The 22,281-nt window shown below is 41.7% G+C and overlaps 2 protein-coding genes across 3 annotated transcripts in view; one reads left to right on the top strand and one right to left on the bottom strand.

Annotated features, from left to right (window-relative positions):
- Nucleotides 1-9,385, bottom strand: part of LOC124262458 (peroxisome biogenesis factor 1-like) — a 58,131-nt gene extending 48,746 nt beyond the window's left edge. Inside the window, 3 exon segments of the mRNA XM_046696965.1 lie at nt 3,752-3,835; nt 6,376-6,519; nt 9,222-9,385. Of these exon segments, the coding sequence (XP_046552921.1) occupies nt 3,752-3,835; nt 6,376-6,519; nt 9,222-9,317 (324 nt within the window). The 5' untranslated portion in view covers nt 9,318-9,385.
- Nucleotides 9,386-13,868: 4,483 nt separating this feature from the next.
- LOC124262453 lies at nt 13,869-19,778 on the top strand. 2 transcript variants are annotated; one of them, XM_046696958.1, is made up of 4 exons: nt 13,869-14,204; nt 17,041-17,080; nt 18,610-18,684; nt 19,312-19,778. In XM_046696958.1, exons 1-4 carry the CDS (start codon nt 13,881-13,883, stop codon nt 19,527-19,529), a joined length of 657 nt encoding a protein of 218 aa, XP_046552914.1. In that variant the 5' UTR covers nt 13,869-13,880; the 3' UTR covers nt 19,530-19,778. The 2 variants fall into 2 exon arrangements, with proteins under 2 accessions (XP_046552914.1, XP_046552915.1); XM_046696959.1 differs by lacking the exon at nt 18,610-18,684.
- Nucleotides 19,779-22,281: the final 2,503 nt, after the last annotated feature.

Here is a 22,281-nt window from a genome sequence, read left to right as displayed (position 1 = left end):
CAGATAAACTAGTATCTTCTTATTACTAGATATCTATAACAACCCATAGATTATGATAAGATCTTTATCATAAATGAGTTGCGACCCCTTCACGTACGGGTAAGATCTTTACCCGTACAGGATCTTTAATCACTCATGCTAGTCTGTGCTAGACTGTGCGCATAGGCTTTCAAACTAATACTTTTCCTTAGTAAAAGTTATCAACAAGTCAACATGATAAAGGGTGAGATTTTCCAATCAGCGCCTTTGAGGAACCGTTAGTTGCTGTGCTACAACGAGAGGCCCAGATTGGGGAATGCCTGAGACGTCTTCAGTGGCTATGTCTCGGAGGTAGTGGTTGGCAAACACCGTGTCCGACTTCCAATAGCAGCCCTCCATAATTGCTGATATAGAGCCATTTCCGTGCAGAGCCAATTTTGACGCCAGTGCTCTGACTTCGTGTGGGTTGGAAGATCTAGGAGGATCTAGTCCTGCTGCTTTATAGGCTCTCAATATGACGGCTCTCATCCAGAACGATATCGTCGTTCTTGAGACTTCTACTGATGTCTCTGTGGATAATGGGATGAACAGGCGCGCTTGAATTTTCGTCTCCTTGTCTTAGTCTTTTGAAGATATATCTCAGGGCTCTGACCTGACACAAGGATAGGTCCTCTATATCCTCTGGTCTGAGGATTGTTGGACTTCTGGGATCTTCTATAAGGTCTAGGAACCATACTCTCGCTGGCCAGTATGGCGCGACCAAGGTCAGTTCTTCCCCTTATATATGCAGGCGATCTGTTTTGATCAGCATACATCGAAGCGTGTAGCATCGCAGGGGACAGGTACTCATACCGACTTTTATCAGCGACAACTTCCAAAATAAACATCGTTTATGCTGCTGTCAAGGCTAGACATCTATTCGATTCCCATGATGATAACAGGCCGTAGTTGCATACTGTTTCCAAGGCTGCCGATGAAGTATTCCCCCGTACCACGGTTTGTTTACAAGTCAGTAAACTTGCTGGTGCCTGCTCTGTCAGTGGGAGGCGTTGTCTGACGTGGACCAATCAGCTTCAAGCATGACGTCACCGCTGTTGTAGCAAGTTTGCCTACATAAAATCAGATGCAATTAGTTGGTTGAGTAAAAGCGCGCGTAATTCTACACCGCTCATATAAACCTCTTGAATAAGGGTTGCTCCAAGTGTAAAATATTGTTCAGTGATAAAAATCACGTATTCCCATTGTGGATAATATAAGCCAGCATGACGAAGGAGGCTGTCGAGACGTATGTCTGGATGGATCTTGAAAAAATAAAGATGTTGAATCTAGTTGATAGAATATAAAATCCTAATCCCCACTCTGAGTGACGAGTGTTAATAATATCATCTGTACATCCGTTCAAGGATTCTTGAAGGCGTTGTTAACCTTAAGCCCTTTACAAAGGTCGCCTTGAGGTTCTCCAGTACTTGAGATATCGGCTTCATAGGTGATATCATATTGGAGTCAAAGTCATCAGCGTATATGCAGGGGAAAATTCATTTTTATTTTTTTTCTTATTCTTGAAAAATATGACACGCAGATCCGTAAAACAAGAAAAAATATTGGTCTGGCCTTATATCCTTTAACCATGTTCACAGAGGTTTGGTGGAAAAGTTCAGTCAATTTCGTTTATTCCTCAAGTATTCTAACGATATATCTAATTGAGCAACATGTCATTTACAAGAACTTCATTTTGCTCATAACTTCTGAACTGAATCCCAACTTCTGCAACATCAAGACAAAATGTTCCTGCCCTTGCCCAATCAACCCACTCCCAAGTTCTACAGAATACCATGATTCACACAGTCACTATTTGTTTGTTTGTTGTCCTAACTTCGCACTTAGGAGATAAACGTACTCTGTTTGGAAATTAGATGAATGTTAGACCGATTGATGGTCTCTAAATTTCATTTGAAGCCGAACGCATAGCGTAAGGTTTCAAATGATTAATTTTGAGACTATCAATTCAGTCTAACATTCATCTAATTTCCAAACACAGTATGTTTATCTCCATTCTACCATAACCGATTTAACATCGAACTTCCTCGTCCTGCGGCAGACACTGCGTAATCTGGCATGGGATGAGAGGCGAATTGAACTCGTCTGATAAAGGAGTGGTAGGTTCCTTTCGTATTTTTTTTAACATTGCAACATAAAAAATATTCTGTCATAAGAAAACAAACTACTGTTTATTCAATGCAATAATGTAACGACTAAGAGCTTGGTTTTTATAATCATAACCCCACAAGACCGAAACCAGCCTATTGTTTTGTGTGCCGTGTTACTGTAACCCCCTGGCCACACTATAATGGAATCGTCTGACCTACTTATTTTCTTGGAAGTAGACAGTTACGCAACAGTTTGAAATGGCGGACGAGCCAGTGTTTACATTTTGCGAAAGGTTGAAATTCGATGTGACAGTGGAAAATGCTTGACTGATTGTCGAACCTGAACCCTGCAGAATCGAAGAATAGATCCTTTTCTGATCGACCTATGACCTGTAAGTCATCAAAGACTGTTAATTTTTATGACCGGCGAGTGTAGATCATGATTTCACTGGCGTGCCTCCACCCCGGCATGCGAAGAAGAGTGACAGTGCTGCTTTGTGTACCTTCGACTAACTTGGGATTCCTTGGAACATTGTTCTCATCATTTGGGACTGGATTGTGGCCAAGCTTTTCAAAGTGTACGAATATAGCAGTGACAGCCTTCGGGGAAGGTGGCAGAGAACTGAATTCTCATGGTTCAGTTTTTTACATTTTGAACGATGCAACAGGACATGATGGAGTATGAGTGGCAAATTTTGTGCTTTGCCTGACCGTTATCTTGCGAATTTCCCATTCTAAACGGAAACAAATATACGAACGCTTTGCCGCACAAATAGGGATAGATAGGGATGTATTGTTACAAGGTTTTCAAATTTATATGTTAGATATTGTTTGTTTATGTGTGGGGCTGTGTATTGTAATTGAGTTTGAATATTTTTATAATAGAACGTAATAATTATGATAGTGAGGTCCCCTAATAATTGTGGAGGAGAAATCGTATAATTGTATTTTTCGAGTTTTAATGTTTCATCAGCATTTCCATCACGTCTGTTGTGTTGGTATTAGTCATGTTGGTGGCCAAGCTGATGTAGTGCGGCAGTGTTGTATACACAGTGAAGCACCGTGAAATCAGACGCATTTTCAATCCAAATTGATATCGTCTGATTTTATGGCTTGACCAATCAAATTCGAGCATTTCACGTAGCCATGGTAGAATCAACAATATTCCAGCTACATGACAGCAGTCTGTAAATAATCAAGTGTGGACCAGACAATCGGGTGATTGCATCGTAAGCATTGATCTACACATTTGGAATATGATGACATGTATCAAACAAGTCAGCGAGTCGGACCACCCAATCCCAGTAGTCGCCTTTTACCTCCAGCATGGGCAGAATCGAACTAACCTGTAGAGGTTTCAGATTCTTTGAATATATTCCTCCTTGGGGTACGCCCGCCCACCTCCTCACATTCTGTCTGATTTCGTTCAGCATGGAAAGTGAGGTACCAGGTTATAGTCTAGAGTTACCTGCTCTTGGCTGTAGGGGCTCGTACCAAATTATAATACTGGTATGTTTTCTAGGAAATTAAACCATCTCTGCTTTAGCATTAAGTACTTGTCTGCTGTGCCTTGATCAAAATTCATGCACTCTTCTTACTTAGTGAGCACATGTAACATGACTTACCAGTATCTCCCAGTCATCTACGGAGAGTGGCTCGACTGACACACGACGAGCAGTCCCAGGGTTCCTCAGTGCTTTCAGGATCACCTGCAGCATGATAGAATATATGGTGGTACTTGTAGGACAGACAAACACACATGGAAGTATGAGGGTTGAGAAGTTTCCTTCCCTCAAGATTTCCCTTCCTCGTTTAAAAAGTGATATGTCTGCAGTGATACATCTTTTATGTGTAAACACAGACAGATAGCTCTACCGCCATATGTGTGTTGTCAGTATTAGGACAATATGAGTTGTGTCCCTTGGATACATGTACTCACCCCTGCTCCTCATTTTATGAGTGAGTGAGTGAGTGGTTTTACGCCGCTGTTCGCAATATTTGGGGTTGGTGGGTGGGTGTGTGCTTGAGTGAGTGAGTGGTATGGGTTTACACAGCTTTAAGCAATATTCCAGCAATATCACGGCAGGGGACACCATAAATCAGCGTGACAAGCGACCGCTTTAACCACAAGGCTACCCCCACCACCCCTCTTTATTTTATGTGTGAGTAAACATTGTCTTGTACCTGTTGTAGTGGCCATAAAACTTCAGAGTCCTTACCAGGGATTCAAACATCAGGGATTGGGATAGAGAACTTTGACAATGGGCCATTTTCAGGATTATTAACCATTTTCTGAATTTAGAATGGGCCACTGCCCTCGTATCAATAGTAAACTTCAAAATTTTAATGGGCCATTTGTTATTCTCATGTACAAAATGGCCCATGGCCCCTGCCTTTCCCCATCCCTGTAGGACATTCTAATTTGAAGTCTGATGCATTGTAGCGTTGGTTAAAATCTCAGAATTGATGATTGGTTCATTACAACCGATCAATCATTGAAAATAATTGGTTAGCGTCATTTATCAAATTTTCCTGTTATCTTTGTTGATACACAAAAAAATAAAGAAAAAACATGTAATTCTCTGGAGTGTTTTGCAAACTGCACAAAGTACATTTGCAAATTTCAGATATCTAAATAATGACTAGTATGTTAGGAACATAAATTTCCTGGAGTCTTTAAGATAAATTCAATCATGACCTGGAACGAGTTTGAATTGCTTATGAAATGTAAATTAATGATACAGACAAATGCAACCTTGAGAAAAATATTGCTGATGCAAGCAAGTGTTCAAAAATTGTTTGTGTTCGAACATGAGAAAACTTGTTTGATTCCTTGGTCGTTTAGTCACTGCGACCAATATACTACCACTAATGCATTGCCTACATGACGTAAGAGGCTGACCCATCAGCCAGCTGACAAGGAAAGGATGTCATCTGTGGGATGGCTCCACACCCTGACACAAGTCCCCCATTAAGATATTCAGGCTGCATAGTTAGGTACTGAAACTTTATTTACTGAGATTTACACCAATTTAATATGAGCGTGCTCTGTCTTGGGCACCAGTGTGGTGCCAATAAAAGTTTCCAGGCTTGGATCATGGACCTTCTGATCAGAGTGGATGAGTCAGTTTTAAGTCACTTTGGGCAATATTCCATCAGTATTATTTCGGGGATCACCAAAAATGTGGGGAATTGAACCCGGGCCTTCGGCGGTCACTCATCATTTTCAAAACCAGGGTTTTGATTCCCCACATTGGTAAAATGTCTGAAGTCCATTTCTAGTGTCCCCCACTGGATTTTGCTTGAATATTGCTAAAGTGGCATAAAAACACACTCACTTATGCAACATAAAGATCACATCCTTATTGGTACAGAAGCTGCTTTTCAAAACAGGATTGAATGGTATAAATGGGGAATATTTCATATCTGAATAAAGTTAAGTAGTTTTCTTTGATGCCACAATATGTTTGGAAGAAAATCTGACATGGACAGTAAATGCAAACGCTGAGGCAGGGTAGCAAGAAGTCTGTGTAAGTTTTTGGGTATGAGTTTTGAGTGAGTGAGTGAATGAGTTTAGTTTTACGTCGCTATTAGCAATATTCCAGCAATGTCACGGCAGGAGACACCAGAAATGGGCTTCAAACATTGTACCCATGGGGTATCGAACCCGGGTCTTCGGTGTGACGAGCGAACGCTTGAACCACTAGGCTATCCCACCGCCCTCCTTTGGTATGAAGCACAATGAGATCAAAACACAACCCTTCACACAGAAGACGGTAGACCGTTTATCCACTGGACCAGAGATGTAGTCTCAAGTGTCACACTGTGATTACAGAACATTCTGTCCCACCAAATCAGAATCACATGTTCGATGAAACACATTCTTAGATCAGATGGATTATGCTGTGAGGAAGCTGGAACCTATGACTGGATGATCTTGTGTGAGGTTTATGTGGCTCTTAATGTATATCCAAACACAACATAAACAGAACACTCTTTCTAATATTAAGTCCTGTTTTTTAAAGATCACCCAAAGACATTTATTTACATTTGCTGCAGAACAAGGGTTGGTGTGTTAAAACGTCCTGTACACAGAAACGGAACTGGCATAACTAGCCAAACATTGATATTGCAGCTTTATTGGCACATGGATTGGCTGTTAAATGCCTAGTTATTGAAAAGATATATAACCGAAATATAGAAGTCAATGTTCAAACATTTGGTCGTATGTAACCTATCAATGGCCCACCTCTTCCCCACTCTTGAGGCCCAGCTTGTTGGCGTACAAGCCGTTGAGCTCCACCACTTCGCCAGGCAGCACATCGCTTGTGTCCCTGGTCACACTCAGGTACACTTGACTGCTCTGACCAAACTTCAACTGATACACCTGCACCTGAAAAGTATAACACAACACTCGGATCAAACACTACAGCTGGGGCAAATATGACCCTAGGATCAAACTCTACAATAGAGTCAAACATGACCCTAGGATCAAACACTACAGTAGAGTCAAATATGACCCTAGGATCAAACACTACAGTAGAGTCAAATATGACACTCGGATCAAACACTACAATAGAGTCAAACATGACCCTAGGATCAAACACTACAATAGAGTCAAACATGACCCTAGGATCAAACACTACCATAGAGTCAAATATGACAGTAGGATCAAACACTACAGCTGGGGCAAATATGACCCTAGGATCAAACTCTACAATAGAGTCAAATATGACACTCGGATCAAACACTACAGTAGAGTCAAACATGACAGTAGGATCAAACACTACAATAGAGTCAAACATGACCCTAGGATCAAACACTACAATAGAGTCAAACATGACCCTAGGATCAAACTCTACAATAGAGTTAAACATGACACTAGGATCAAACACTACAGTTCAGTCAAACATGACACAAGAGTCAAACAGGATAGTGATAAGGATGTCTGCCATTATGATATTGTGTTCACAGAGCGAGTAACATTTGTGTGTCGGGAGGCCTTGAACTTGAAGTCAGTACATATGTATCAATCAGTCGATCGCAAACGAAGACAGTAACAGTTTTGTGTCGGGAGGCCTTGAAGTCAGTACATATGTATCAATCAGTCAATCGCAAATGATGACAGTAACAGTTGTGTTTCGGGAGGCTTTCAAGTCAGTACATATGTATCAATCAGTCGATCGCAAACGACAGTAACTGTTTCTAGGTCGCATCCACTTGTACATTTCAGCTGAAATGTGTACAACGAACTACAATTATAACAAACTAAGACTGGTTTGTAACCGCAGTTTATTGTATTTAAACACAATGGTAGACCTATTTGATATACATTTCTGCTTAATATACCATATCAGTGAATTAAGTTGCATTTTTCTAAGATGCAGCTCTAATTTTGTCCCATGAGGTCTCAACAAGTTACTGATAATTTACAACTATTGAGAGATGGCACATTAGCACATAATGGACCGCTGTAGAGTTCTCACATAAGGTGCCTGCAGTCAACTAGGAAACGAAGATCAGTAAAGAAAAAGCAGCAGCATCTATGCAGAAAAGGCAACATTCGGTAATTACCCATAGTGACATGGTTACCATGGTTACAACAAGTATTTTGGGGAAATTGTCCTTCTTACAAATTTGTGTAGAACCCTGACAGAATTATGTTTTGCTGACTTAAGTCTACTTTAGACAAATATGAAACTTGTGCTCTGTGAACGAACTTAATTCTATCAAATTCAACCAGGTATGTATAAACATTTTGTGAAAACTTCATTGTATCTGATGAAGTTATCATATCTTCACAAAGATAACTTGCTAATCAGGATGTAGATGAAAACCTTTTTATCTGTTTAGAATTCATGGATGTATACTAAGGTGATAATAATGCAAACTCAGTATGCCAGACTTTCTACGCATCAAATCATTTTTCACAAATAAATGTACATTTCCTTCACACTCACAGTATCCCTCTGCTCTTAACATGAAATCTGCATGAAACAATAGTAAACTAAGCCTGCCTGTATGAAAGACTTCTGGGTATGGGTGTACGCTGAAGGGGTCGTCGGCACGGGTACTACATATATGTACCCCAGGAACGTTTCTGTGAATGCGATCACAGGTAACCAAAATCTGAATACAGAAACGCCCCAGGACAGGTCCATTCTGCATTATGCCGTTTTCATGATCAGTTTTTTATTTGCGTGATAAGGACACGTCACTCATTTAGGGTCCCGGGTATGTTTCTGTATTTTGATTTTTTCTAGGGTACATTTTTCTATACAGAAACGTACATCTGGGGTATATATCTACATATAGTACCAGTGTATGAATAAGCCAAAAACCAAAAAACCAAAAAAGCCATCTGGGATGGTAAAAACTTACCAGCCCAGAAGAGATTTAACCAGTCCTTCTTAAATACTAAATAGACAGTGCCAGTGGACACGTTATTTGAATATTTTTTTCACCGTCAATCGGTCTGGCGAGCTGTAATATTAGACCATCTGGCAGAAATCTAGCCCGTCTCGGGCTGTCGGACGGGCCTTATTTCATACACTGAGAGTACCCATGCCAACAACGTCCCTTCCATCAACACTAACACAAGCATCCCTTAGTATTGAGGGGGCATGAGAGATAATCGAAGCAATACTAAAACTTGATCTTGAAATGCATCTACTTCTTATAACATCCTGCAGTCTCATAATTACATTGTACTACTGGGTTGCGAACAGATTCCATAATCGCACCAGGCATCCATCACGGCTCCACCAGAATGAATGGCATTTTTATTACGTAAATTTTGAAGTTTACTATTGATACAAGGTTTTCCTACAAAGGGCAGTGGCCCATTCTAAATTCAGAAAATGGCTAACATTAATCCTGAAAATGGCCCTTTGTCAAAGTTCTCTATCCCAATCCCTGCGATCTAACGTAAAAATGTTGCTTAGGGATTAACCCTTGAACCACCAGGCCATTACAATTTGGCACATATTGCACGACACTGTCAAACTAAAATAATTTAAATCTATCACAAGAGTATAACATAATTATGTATCAATGACACTGACACTATTCTCATTCAATGTTCTTTTCATTCACCTCGTCCTTTTTACCAGCATTTTTCACGAGAACTTTGGACGGCGTAAGGAAGCAGTGTTTGTTTCCGCTAAATTCAAGGATCGCTGCCACTGCCATTCTGTCAAGTCATTGCGACATAATGTGGAAATCCGCAGTTGCACTAAACACCCCTTGTTTTGGTCGCCATTAAAAGTTGCAGAATGAGAGTTACCTCCCTTCCCACATTTCATGAAGCTCCACTCCATCGCGTGCCACAAGACCTATAGCATGCACTCCTTCGCGGTTTTGGCTTCCTCAGAAATCTTACTGTTTTAAAATAAATTTTGACAATATATTTTCAGCATTTTATTTATCAAGTGATTCCGTATTAGAATCGGAATCGTTTGTAACCTATATCACTGTATTATGTTTCACAAGCAAATGTGCATTGTTAAAACGAAAAGTCTTTATATTTGTATTCTATATTGCAGTGTCTCTGAGTGACCTGACTTAATAACATAATTCAGTGGTGCAGATGTCATATTTGCAGGCAAAGTGTCCTTGTTTGCTGTTTAACGCCGCACCCGGACATATCCGAGCTATATGGAACATCTGTAAATATTCCAGTCTGGACCAGACAATCCAGTGATCAACATCATGAGCACCAATGATGCCGCAGTTGGGATAAGAAAAGTCTCATCATCCATTTTTATGTACTTTTTCATTCTCTGATCTTGACGATATTATTCTAAAAGCATTCGTTGAGGAGCAGTAAATGAAAGTACACACACCTGATGGTGAGGGGAAATATAACAAACACAAACTGGATATTGGATGGTGATATAATTGTTACGGGTATCACAGATGTGTTTTGAACGTTTATCCTGCATTGTTTTCGCGACTGCTTTCAGTCTAGAATCGTTTTCATAACGTTTTACATAATACTGGACTATATTTTGCCCCACAATGACAAGAGGCGACCAAAGGGATTGGGTGGTCAGACCTGCCCACGTGGCTGACACATGTCATCGTATCCCAATTTGCCTACATCAGTCCACATGCTGTTGATCACCGGATTGTCTGTTCCAGACTCGATTATTTACAGACCGCCGCCATATAGCTGGAATGCTGAGTGCGGCGTTGAACAGCAAACTAACCTACCAACCCACACCTTAATTCCGCATTTAATTTTCAGATTAATGGTCTTTCATTCCCCGAACTATATCGATCCTTCAGATGATTCCGAAGGAGACTTCGATGCACTGTGGAATGATTAGTTTGGATTTAATCGATCTTCGACTAGTCAAAAATCTCACATCTAGTTTATCAGAGAGCCATCGTAATACTATTTATAACGAGACTGGGCGTTTGCTATTTATTTCGAGCTGTTTGGTGTATGGTATTTTCAAGGGTGTATGGTATCTACATATGAAGTTCCGGGCAGACTAAGTCCTCAATATATCTCTTGTCCCCGTTAAAGACGTCATGAGTCGTTGCTCACACTGGCAAACCACCGACTTGCTAGGTGAATGTCAGAAAGTTGAAATTTCTCGAAATGTAGAAATTCTCAATCACATGGTCAGGAAAAAACACGGGCGTTGACCTCGGGAATACAGAATCCTTGAAAGTGGCATATCGGCAAGCCTTACTTCTTCAGTGTAAAGTGAGAGACCGAGTAATCCGTTTTTCGTATCGTCACGGCTGTGTATGAGTGGTTGGTCTTCCGGTTGTGTACGGGTCGGCTCTAGGCCAAATGATCCGACCCCGGTCTGTTTAAAGACTTTTCACCAAAGGACACAGACTTTGATATTTTCGGGCAATCTCGAATGAGATGGTTAGGGTCTTTGCAGTAAAAGCACTCAGAACGAGCTGGCGAGTAGGAACGCTGTCTAGTTGTTTGTTGTTCCGGTACTCGTGAAATACTCAGCTGATCAAACCTTGTGGCGATTTGCGACAATGCGGCAATGACATTATCTACCTTACCAGAGAGATGTTTTACTTGTTGGTCCAGAGCGACTGTGTACTCAGGTGTACCACGTGGTGTAGATGTTCTCACTGGTGTTGGTGTCTGTACCTGAGCAGAAAGTGCACTGTCAGACTGCTGTAGATCCATCCTTGGAGACATGCAATACTCATTCCCTCCTGATAAAGAGAGATTGTGGGACCTCCCGTGGAGCACGCATCAACCCCTGTGGAACATATGGACGTCCTCTTGAGGAAAGACTTTGCCTTGACTTGTCAAACCCACGAGTTCGCCTTGCAAGCAGATCCTCATTTTCACTGTCGTCCTGAAAATAAGACTCTGAAACTCGGCGAGCTTGTTTGCGGGACGTCCACTGATTGGTGTGGAGTGCCCGACGGATGATGCGAACAGCTTTGTCCACTGTCTGTGGTCTCATGTTAAAGCCAAAGCCCCTGCATCGGAATCAAAACAGCCTCTACAAACTGTTTCACGATACAACGCAGGGCAGGCAGCAAAAGAGTAGCTTGCTTGTAGTTTCACACGGTCCGCAAAGTCTCTAATATCTTCATCTCGTCCTTGCATCAGATTGTCAAACTTTATTGACTCTTCAGCAGGATTCTCACCAGCGGCATAACGGATCCGGAAATCTGATACTAAAGTACTCCAAGGAATAGTTGACAAGGGTCTATCACCAACCAACAAGCTGTAGTACAATGCAGCACCACCATGCAGTGTGTGTACACATTCCCTCGTTTTCCTTTCAGCGTCCCAACCACATGATTCACCAAAAGATTCATATTTCAACAGAAAGGTTCTCCAGTCACCAGATCCGTCAAATGTGGGAGGCTTCGACGGTGTCCGGTCAAAATGGGTTTTGCTCTCATTGAAGTATCTGGTGGAATGATTCACAGTGCGGTTTTCAGCGAGGTCCTGGTATGTGCGGCCAAAGTTCTCACGTTCAGCTGTGCTGAAACGGTTGAGTGATGAATGGGGTGAAACACAGTTTGTTCATATTTCGAACTGCCCAATAAAGAATCCCTGGATTCAAATGACAAGCACTGTTTGGCAATATCACAAAGTTCTGGCAAATTACGTGCTACATCATCAAACTTCAGGTCACCTTTGCTATCTCTCAGTTTAAGGATGTTGACTGCAGCACTCTGTGTCAACTCTTTAAGGGGAATCAAATCCTCTAAAGTGGCTACATTAATGTACACCAGCATCATGGAGGTTGCAATATTGACACTACCTCAAAACAAAAATAGTCCACAATTTGTGATTCAATAATGATAATCGTCAATTCAACAGTCGCAGGTATGAGGGACAAACACCAGTACTCTTCTACAAATAGCAAATTTATCAATCACCCGGGTCAAATGGCTGTCATGCAACCGCGGCGTTTCTCAAATGCCAATCACAGCCCAGCATATAAATGGTGAAATTGTCTCAAATTCAGTCGTGAAACCTTCAGCGGGTAATCATACAAAGCAGTTCCACCACTCTCATCCAATAGTCACTCAAGAACGGAATGAAAACCCAAACGAAGCCAATCTGAACTCAGTCGCCACAACCATGCGTATGCCAGACACCAGCGATGTCCACACATAAACCAAAATTTCAGTTCTAAAAAATCACAAAGCTGACATAACAACCACTGTCAAAACGGTTAAAGATAAGTACAAAACCCTTCCACACAATTTAAAACACAATACCACTCAAAATATCGAGCCAAAGTATCACAGTTCACCTCTGGCTAAGCAGTGTAAGCACTAGCTCACAGTCACAACCACGTGTCACAAACGCGCCCTACTCCAACTCCAAAACAAATCAAAATGCGATGGGCCCAAACAAAACAACCAAACCACACGAATCCCCGCGATTCGACAGTCACAGCGCCAGTAAAGTGAAGCAGCCTGCTTACACCTATGATACAACCTATATAGATCCTTATAGCTAAACTATTCTACACGTGTTTTTAACTTTCAAGTCTAATCTACTTCCGGGTACTACAAAAAGTCCTAATTATGCATAATGCGGAACACACCCATACAACAGTATTTAAAGACTACACATAGACGGGTTATCCCGGAAATATATATATCTGTGACATGTCAGCTAAAACAGAACCTTCCATGTAGGGAGCTTTACATGTGATCATTTGATTTACGTACACGTCGATCCTAAACTATATTCCAGATAATGCTTCTATTATTCCACTACCGACAATAACTTATTTTAAAAACCCAACAAAATCACAGTTGTTTCCCGAGAGGGACAAGACATTTGTTAGGCTTGAAGGCCTATGTCCAAACTGTGTGGTTAACAACCGTACAGTTCACAAAAGAAAGAAGTCAAATAAGATGCAAAATTAAAATATATATTTCACTCTTCCAACACATACAATATACTAAGATAATAATATTTGAAGGTCGATATTGTTTTGTTACATATCACTCTCCTATAAATAAAATATACTTGGATCATAAATGTTATTGTTTTAAAAATAGACACAAGGCTTAAACAGCCACTGTTGACTTGGCTTCCGTGTCGGAAAATTTCGTAAGGACAGTTGGTTGCATTATGTCATGTTATAGTAAACTGGTATCTCTAATAGATAAGAATAGATACACATGCAACAAATTTTTATTACATTATCAAGGATTCCATAGCAAGTGCGTCATTGTTCACGTGAGTACTCTCGAGTATAAAGGTACCTGCTTCTCACACTAGCCTGCTATATGTACACTTCCATCTTTGTGAAGACGCTTCAATCGGTAGCTATGGCAACACCTCCAGTAGCATATGTCCAACCTACAGTTCTGACTGACAACAATGAGATGACGCTGTCACCCAAGTTAGCGGAGGACCGAGAGTCAAACCCAATCAGCTGGACAACCCCTCACACAGCAAACAGAAGACACCTAAAAATATTACTGTGTGTGTCATTGGCCGTTGTGGTATTAATAGTTGGTGTGGTATCAGTCCTGATGTGCTGCCATTGTGGGCGTTGTGTGAGTGTTAAAGACGCCGTGCCAAACGACTTGCAGTCACAAGGTTCAAAAGTAAGTGAAGATTTTTTCTGTCTACATTAACTATTAAATTGCGATAGGTTTTTTATCTGTGCAATCAAGCTGTAGAAACCAGTTCGTTTGAAAATAATGCAATAACTTGGTAAAGTCCATCCTCGATAATATCCAGGGTAAACGTTACGATGACTCTCCACTATACCCTGGATGCATCCACGGCTTGGCCCCATAATTATATTACCTCCCTGGTTCGGCATTCTCACAGTAGCCAATCAGCTAAGCCGCCGTTACATCCGAGCTTGCCAGTGTCAACAAAGATAGCGGTTTCAGTCGTGAAGGTTTGTTGGCAGTGCCACTCAGATTTTTGGGGAAATCATACAGACAAATTGACTGAAACTTTAAAAATATATATAAAAGAACTCCTTCTACCTCTTTCAGAGTACCTCGGCATCAATTGTGTTTTTATAAAGGGAACTATTTCATCTCCGGAACTATTTCAAAAGTACATAATCCCTATGACCTTCGCTGTATTTCAGAGATCCGCTCGCGTGTCAAAAACGGGTCCTTGTTTTGTGTTTGCTCAATTTCCAGCCCTCAAATATACTTTAAACACCCGTAACTCTGCAACCATCCATACGATTTTGACCAAACTTTGCCCGTGCTTGTATGCTAGTGGTGTCCATTGCACAATGCAATTAAAAGAACACAGCTCATAAAACAACTGAGGGACAAGTTTCTTGTACACATCACACTAAAAGTTCGAAATATACATGTATATACTTTGTTGATCATTTGTTTCTTCTGTGGTGCATGTTAAAAGTATCACCGTTTGGTGGTTAGATACATATCATTTCTAAAAAGAAATAAGAGGAAACTGAGTTAGCTAAATAAGCGCCATGAAAATCTACCAATAATCCCCATTCACCTGCTTTCCAATGCCCAAAAAGCAATGCACTTTGGGTGACAATTCGGTCCTTTGCGATTTGTGTGTTGAGCATTAAAACTAGAATCTCTGAACAGTCGTAATGCCAATTATGCAACTGGATGTTCAGTGATCACATAATTGTCTGATTTGTATTCAAGCCGACATCTAATAGCAGGAAAACAATTGAGCGGCGTTAGACGAAACTATTTCCGGTTTTAGCCACATTTTGTGAATGGCCCGGGCCACGGTAGGGCAGGACATGTTCACCACTAATTTTCAGTGATCCAATACATATATTATTTTCACATCTATTTCCCCTTTACACCAAATGGGACTTGTTTGTCAAGATAGTCAAGAATTGGTATTCATAGCACTGATGTTTTATATTTGACATAGGAAGCATCCTTGAAATAGCTGAAATGTTCTCATAGCTATATTTCAACGGACGAAGACGTGGTGTAAAATAAAAGAATTTCCTTGGTTATTTTTTCATATAATCTTGAAATAAGTCACTGGAAACGTTTGTTGTGTTGTTTGAGATAGACTTGTGTTTGCATTCATATAATGTGAACCTTGCACCTTTTTCAACTAAGGTCATGGAATTTTCCGTTTTCCTGACTGTTTAAGCAAAGGTTTCCTCTGTTTTGAGAGTCATTTTCCCAAATATTATTCTTAAATCCAAGAGAACACGCTTTGTAATGAAGTGATCTAAACTTTCAGTACTTCGAGTTCGATGATAATTCTATTTTAAAGTTATTGAAGGAAGCATTCCCTATTACTGGAAGTGACATGATCCATACAAGATTACCATTAACTATATTTAAGAATGGTATCCCTATTTGCTCTGAAACCAGAGTTTTATAATCGACTCTGAGATTTATGGACGTGAACAGTCTTTTTCGCTTCTATTCACAGACTTCCTGTATTTCCCAAACCAGAAATTTGACAGTGAAGAAGATCTAAATGGTTCATTGGGTTCTTAAAAACCTTTAAACCTCCAAAGTATTTTTAACATGCGAATGAGGTCAAAAGAAAAACAGACAGCTTAAAGTTTAATCTGAACGTAATTAGCTAAAATAGCATTGACTGTGATTTTCGGGTCCAGATGCCAGGGTGCATCATGCTCAAAAATGCCTGGGCACCGTTTCACAAAGCTGTCGTAGCGCTACGGCTGTCGTACGTCCTATACAGGGCCTAGATTTTCGAAGCTCTCTTAGCGCTAAGATAGTCGTAAGTTAATGTTAATGTATGGCCCTTACGACTATCTTAGCGCTAAGAGAGCTCAGAAAATTAAGGCCCTGAGCCTTGATTTTCGAAGCTCTCTTAGCGCTAAGATAGTCGTAAGTTAACGTTTATGTATGGCACTTACGACTATTTTAGCGCTAAGTGAACTACTGAAATCTAGGCCCTATAGACTTACGACAGTCGTAGCGCTACGATAGCATTGTGAAACGGGGCCCAGGTTACAAAGTATGTTATGTCTCCATTCGATGTCCTGGATCCGATTTACAGCACCAATCACAATACCATATTTACTCATTACGTTTAGCACCCGTACGCCTTTGCATTTCGCCGCAGCCGTTGCCCCGGCGTCACTTTGAGGTCAGTTGCCTGTTCCGTTAAATCCTGACCCGCGAAGGTCCGGGTTAGAATGAATCTTTAGTAACCCACGCTTGTCGTAAGAGGCGACTAACGGGATCAGGTGGTCAGGCTCGCTGACTTGGTTGACACGTCGACCCCTCTCAGGACATAACCGTATTGTACAGGATTGCCCCGAAACCAAGCTCGAAGTCAAACTGCGAATCAAACTGCTGCTAGCTTTTAGCTGATCAAAGCGGTGTTTAAGACCAACTCACTCTCTCACACACTTAATCGACCTATTAATCAGTCGACCAATCAATCAGCCAATCACACATTTATTTCATTTTATTTCTGTGTGTGTTGCAGATGCTTGGGAAGATGGCAGCAGTGAAGCTCCCACCAAAAGGTATCATCTTTACCTTATATATGGTCCCAGTTGTATTCATTGTTACATTTACATTTCCATTCGAGACCAGTTTCCATTTAACGGAAATCAGCGAGTGCTAACAAAGGATCCTATGAAGGAACGAGTCATGGATAATCGTATTCGTGACCCACTCGTGTTATTCCGGGACAAGCCGACGAAGGTTACGGAAAGGGGCCATTCCATTCGTAACTACTCGTAGACTCGTATCCCTCTCGTAAAGTAGACTCGTACCCCTCTCGTAGCCATTTTATTGAACGTGGCTCTGTCTGAGCGCAAAAGCGCAGGGGGAAAGAACTAGTCTAGTCGCGGAACTATTTTCAAGGGCATGTAACTCTAGTTTACTTGGAAAACACACATGGCATCCACGCCAAGGAAATTACCACAAAGGGTATGTTTAACATGCTTAAATACATTCCTACACCACAATGTTAATATATCCTGGTTATAGAAATCCAGGAAACCCAGGAGGACTATGCAATAATTAGAATATACTTAAAGTGTCTGGCAAAAAATTATGCAAGCCGAAATGAAAAATATTTCAAAGACCTATTTTAACCCAATTTATTCTCTCCATACGCGCATTCTGATTGGCTGGGGGAATATTTCTCCCGGACATGGCTACGAGAGGGTACGAGTCTACTTTCAGGTCACGGAAAGTGACGAGTAGTTACGAATGGGAAAGGGGCGAGTGATGACGTGATAATCGTGAACACTAGTATCCATTAGCCACCTCTCGTTATATTCCATACCCTCGCTTTTCGTGGAAAGAACCACATACGTCATTCCTTCTTGAAAGTTACGGAAAGAGGCGAGTTGTAACGAATGATTCCGAATAGTGCCGAATGGATACGACGTCACGTTTCATCAAAGCTATTATAGATGACTATACATGACAACGGGACAAAGGATGGATACTAAAACTTACCTACTGCAGTATAATAGAGTTGTTATGAATAACCTTTTGTCACCTGTCACCTTGTCAATCAATCACTTCAATTCACGTCGTTGATGACGCACAAGACACCTTGTCAACCACACGCCACACGTGACTGCCAGCATAATTATACCTTACATGTAATTTATAAATATATTTACACATAAGGATAGTGGTTAAAACGTTCGCCCTACACGCTGAAGACCTGGGTTCTATTCCCCACATGGGTACAATGTGTTAAACCTATTTCTGGTGTCCCCCGCCGTGATATTGCTGGACTATTGCTAAAAGCGGCGTAAAACCATACTCACTCACTCACTATACTGTCCTCTAAAACCAAACTTCTCATAGTCGTCCTTATCTTAAGACTTACATCTATGAGGGTGTAAGGTGGTCAGAGGTCAAAGTGTTCGCCCGTCACGCTAAATGCGAAGTGTGAAACCCATTTTAGGTGTCCCTCGACGTGATGTTGCTGGAATATTAATAAAAGCTTGATCGTACTTACTTCTATGCATGCAAATGTATGGTGCATGTACGTGTGTATATTTGTATATGCAGCAATGTGTATTTGCAGGTTTTCTGAGGCAACACCGACAAGTGGTGTCAGCGCACCTTGGAATCGATTTAAGGCAAACAGAAATGCTGAAAGGTAACCTTTTTGCACAAATGTTATCGGCAATGAGTGAGTGAGTTTAATTTTACGCCGCACTCAGCAATATTCCAGCTAAATGACGGCGGTCTGTAAATAATGTGATCTGGAAAAGACAATCCAGGTATCAACAGCATGAGCATCGATCTATGCAAATTGATACGATGACATGTGCCAACCAAGTCAGCGAGCCTGACTACCCGATCCCGTTAGTCGCCTCTTACGACAGGCATGGGTTACTGAAGATCAATGAAGAATACCGAGTCTTTTAGAGAAAAGACTACCCACTGCTTATCGTTCTAATGTTTGGAAGTATATACATGTACATAAGTTTGTGTGTCTATTAAACTTGATCCTTCAGTCTCTAGACCAATCACTCATTCATTCATATTTGAATGCGATATTCACTCACTCGCTCACTCACTCACTCACTCACCCATTCATTCATTCACTCAGCCATTCATTCATTCACTCACTCACCGAATCATTCATCCATCATCCACCCATTCATCTATCCATAATCCATCCCACTCACCAATTCATTCATTCATCCATCCATCCATCCATCCATCCACCCACCCACCCACCCACCCACTCACTCACTCACTCACTCACTCACCATTCCAGACGCAGTTATGGTATGGAAGACAAGCGACAGTGTGTACTACAAGCAGGGGCGACTGGACATTCTTCCTAACGGAACCATCCGAGTGGGTGATACGGGTACCTACCAGGTCACTGCCCACATCTGCTTGGATGGCTACAGGATGAATACAACACTGGCCAAATACAACCTGCACTTCGACATCCTCAGCGACCCCCCACAACATCTACTACCAGACTAGGTTGACGCTGTTCCGCAGAACATATTCGTCGGTAACTATGCATGTGAACCTGAGACTGAGGCAAAACGACGGCTTCTTTGTCCTGGCTACGTGGAACTATCTCTACAGATCGGACAGGTGCTCTACCTTAGACATCAGCATGGTCAGCTAACGACGACAGTGGATATTTATTCCATGTTTAGATTGACTGACTGAGTTTGGTTTTACGCCACTTTTAGCAATATTCCAGCAACATCACGGCGGGGGACACCAGAAATGGGCTTCACATTTTGTACCCATGTGGGGATTCGAACCCGGGTCTTCGGCGTGACGAGCCAACGCTTTAACCATTAGGCTACCCCACCGCCCCTCCATGTTTAGATGTGTTGGACGGTGTCAGCCGTTTCTACAGCTCGTTCCTGTCACGATGCTGAAATGTTTCTGATTTTTTTTATGAAACGTTAAGAGATGCGAACATCCGTGAACATCTAAATGGGGTGGATTGCAAACACCAGTAAACACCTATCTAGGATGGATGCGGACACCTGTGAACCCCTGTCTAGGATGGATGCGAACATCCGACCCGTGAACACCTATCTAGGATGGATGCGGACACATTTAACACCTATTTAGGATGTATTCGGACAAATGTGAACACGTATCTGGGATGGATCCGGACACCCTAACCAGGATGGATGAAGACAGCCGTGATGAACTAAGTGGAATGGATGTCAACACCCAGCTCGGGTGGATGCGGACACCCGTGAACACCCTACTAGGACAAATGTGAACACCCAGTAACCCCGAAGGTCACAATGCTTTAGAGAACGCTAAATATTATGTAGCCGATGTTTAATCGCGGCAAACGACGTTGTGGCTGTCGAAACATTTTCCAAACACCGGGCAAGCCCTGAAATATTGACTGAACGCTGCCTTGAAACGTCTATAAGATAGATCATGCATCGTTACTTCATGATCAGTGAGTTTGCACTGATGCTCCATGCAATTTATCTACCTCTATAAGTATCCCCCACATGGGCTGCTCCCGCTCTCTACCATTGTATGTATCTATTTTATGGAAACCTTTGACATATACACACGTTTAATTTATTTTTTTACATCTCGGTTACTGTTTTACATATGAAATATTTTCGTATTTTTGTATAAAAATGTACAAAATATGTTTAATAAACTATACACGATTTCGTCATTTTGACTTTCCACAGATTATTCATAATTGATCTCAGGTGGTATGCCAATGTCTGTTAAGTGTTTGTCAAAGGGAGATCACTCTCAGCAGCAAATTGCAATGGCATAAACGACTGAACAAAGGTGCCCCCGTTAAACATGCTGGAGGTCTTTGCTGAGTGCGTCTCATATGTTTAGGAGTTATATTCTTGCTGTGATAAACTCTCACATTAATAAGGACGGTGGGGTAGCCTTGTGTTTGAAGCGTTTTCACGTTTCGCCTATGGATCGGGTTCGATCCTCCCTTTGGTAAAATGTGTGAAGCACATTTCTGGTGTTCCCTGATGGTCCAGGGATATTGCAAAAATCGGCGTAAAAGTTCATTCACTCACTCTGACGAGAGGCGTCCTGACATCACTGAGCTGTCTTCAAACAACACTACCCGTGAAGATCCGGGATAGAAACGGTCTTCAGCAACCCATGCTTGTCGCACGCGGCGGCTAACGGGATCGGATGGTCAGGCTTGCATCCCAGGCCAATTGCATATGAAGCAGGGTGTGGAGTCATCCCACAGATGACATCCTTACTGACTGGGTTAACCTCTTTGATCATGTGGACAAGGTCCGTGGTTCGAATCCCAGCACGGGACTCGGAAATTTCATAGCCGCTTCACGTAGATCGATGCTCATGATGTTGATCACTGGATTGTCTGGTCAAGACTCGATTATTTACAGACCGCCACCATGTAGCTTGAATATTCCTGAGTGCGACGTTAAACAATAAACCAAATTGGAATCTTATTACTACACTACTACAGATGATTAGAACATATACAATGAAATCCATATCGTCGATCAAACTATATCTTTCCTCTCGGGACATCAGGAAAATAAGTTTGTTTATTGTTTAACGCCACACTCAACTATATTCCACCTATGTGGTCTGTAAACAGTCAGGTCTGAAGACCAGATATTCCAGTCAGCAAACCTGACCACCCCGTCTCGTTAAACGCTTCATACGAACCCGGATCTTTACAGGGCTCAGTCAAAGGCCAAGGTCAAGGTTGCATGATATATGAATGTTTGATTCTGAACACGATGAAACTGACAGTGCGCATGCGTGAGTCTTACACCTCCTACCAACACCGACCCTGGCTAAAACTGACAGTATGAGTGATGCACGCCCTGACCCCAACCCCTTCAACCGACACCACGTCTACCATACCCATCCACACAAGAACATGAAAACATACATCCTTTTCAAGAGTCGTAACTGCACACTATAATCGCTCTTTTGTGTGTTGCGACCAGTATTCAGAAAAGATTGACGCGGACATGTTATGCATGCAGCGTTCGAAACAATCGCCAGCCCGGAGGCCCGGCTCCGGTTGTTATTGTATCGGGCCGGCAGTTTCAATTATTTGCAGGCCCTTGTGGCCTTCAGTATATTATCTGTCATTTCTTTTTTCAACTGGAATCATTCCCATAATTGTTTTCTTTATTACCGTTCGGGAATCATCCATGATCCATCATGATCCACCATGCTGCGATCATAGGGGCTTGTAACGCTAAAAACTGCCTTCAAC

The sequence above is a fragment of the Haliotis rubra genome, unplaced genomic scaffold (genome assembly GCF_003918875.1).
Source record: "Haliotis rubra isolate DU_JTF1 unplaced genomic scaffold, ASM391887v1 Scf84, whole genome shotgun sequence".
NCBI lineage: Eukaryota > Metazoa > Mollusca > Gastropoda > Lepetellida > Haliotidae > Haliotis > Haliotis rubra.
This window is presented reverse-complemented; position numbering and strand designations above follow the sequence as displayed.

Excerpts from the sequence above, each read along its gene's own strand:
- LOC124262453 (XM_046696958.1), top strand. The coding sequence starts at position 13,881 with ATGTACACTTCCATCTTTGTGAAGACGCTTCAATCGGTAGCTATGGCA. Across the intron at positions 14,205-17,040 it reads TGCAGTCACAAGGTTCAAAA|ATGCTTGGGAAGATGGCAGC; the intron begins GTAAGTGAAGAT and ends TGTGTGTTGCAG. Across the intron at positions 18,685-19,311 it reads GCAAACAGAAATGCTGAAAG|ACGCAGTTATGGTATGGAAG; the intron begins GTAACCTTTTTG and ends TCACCATTCCAG.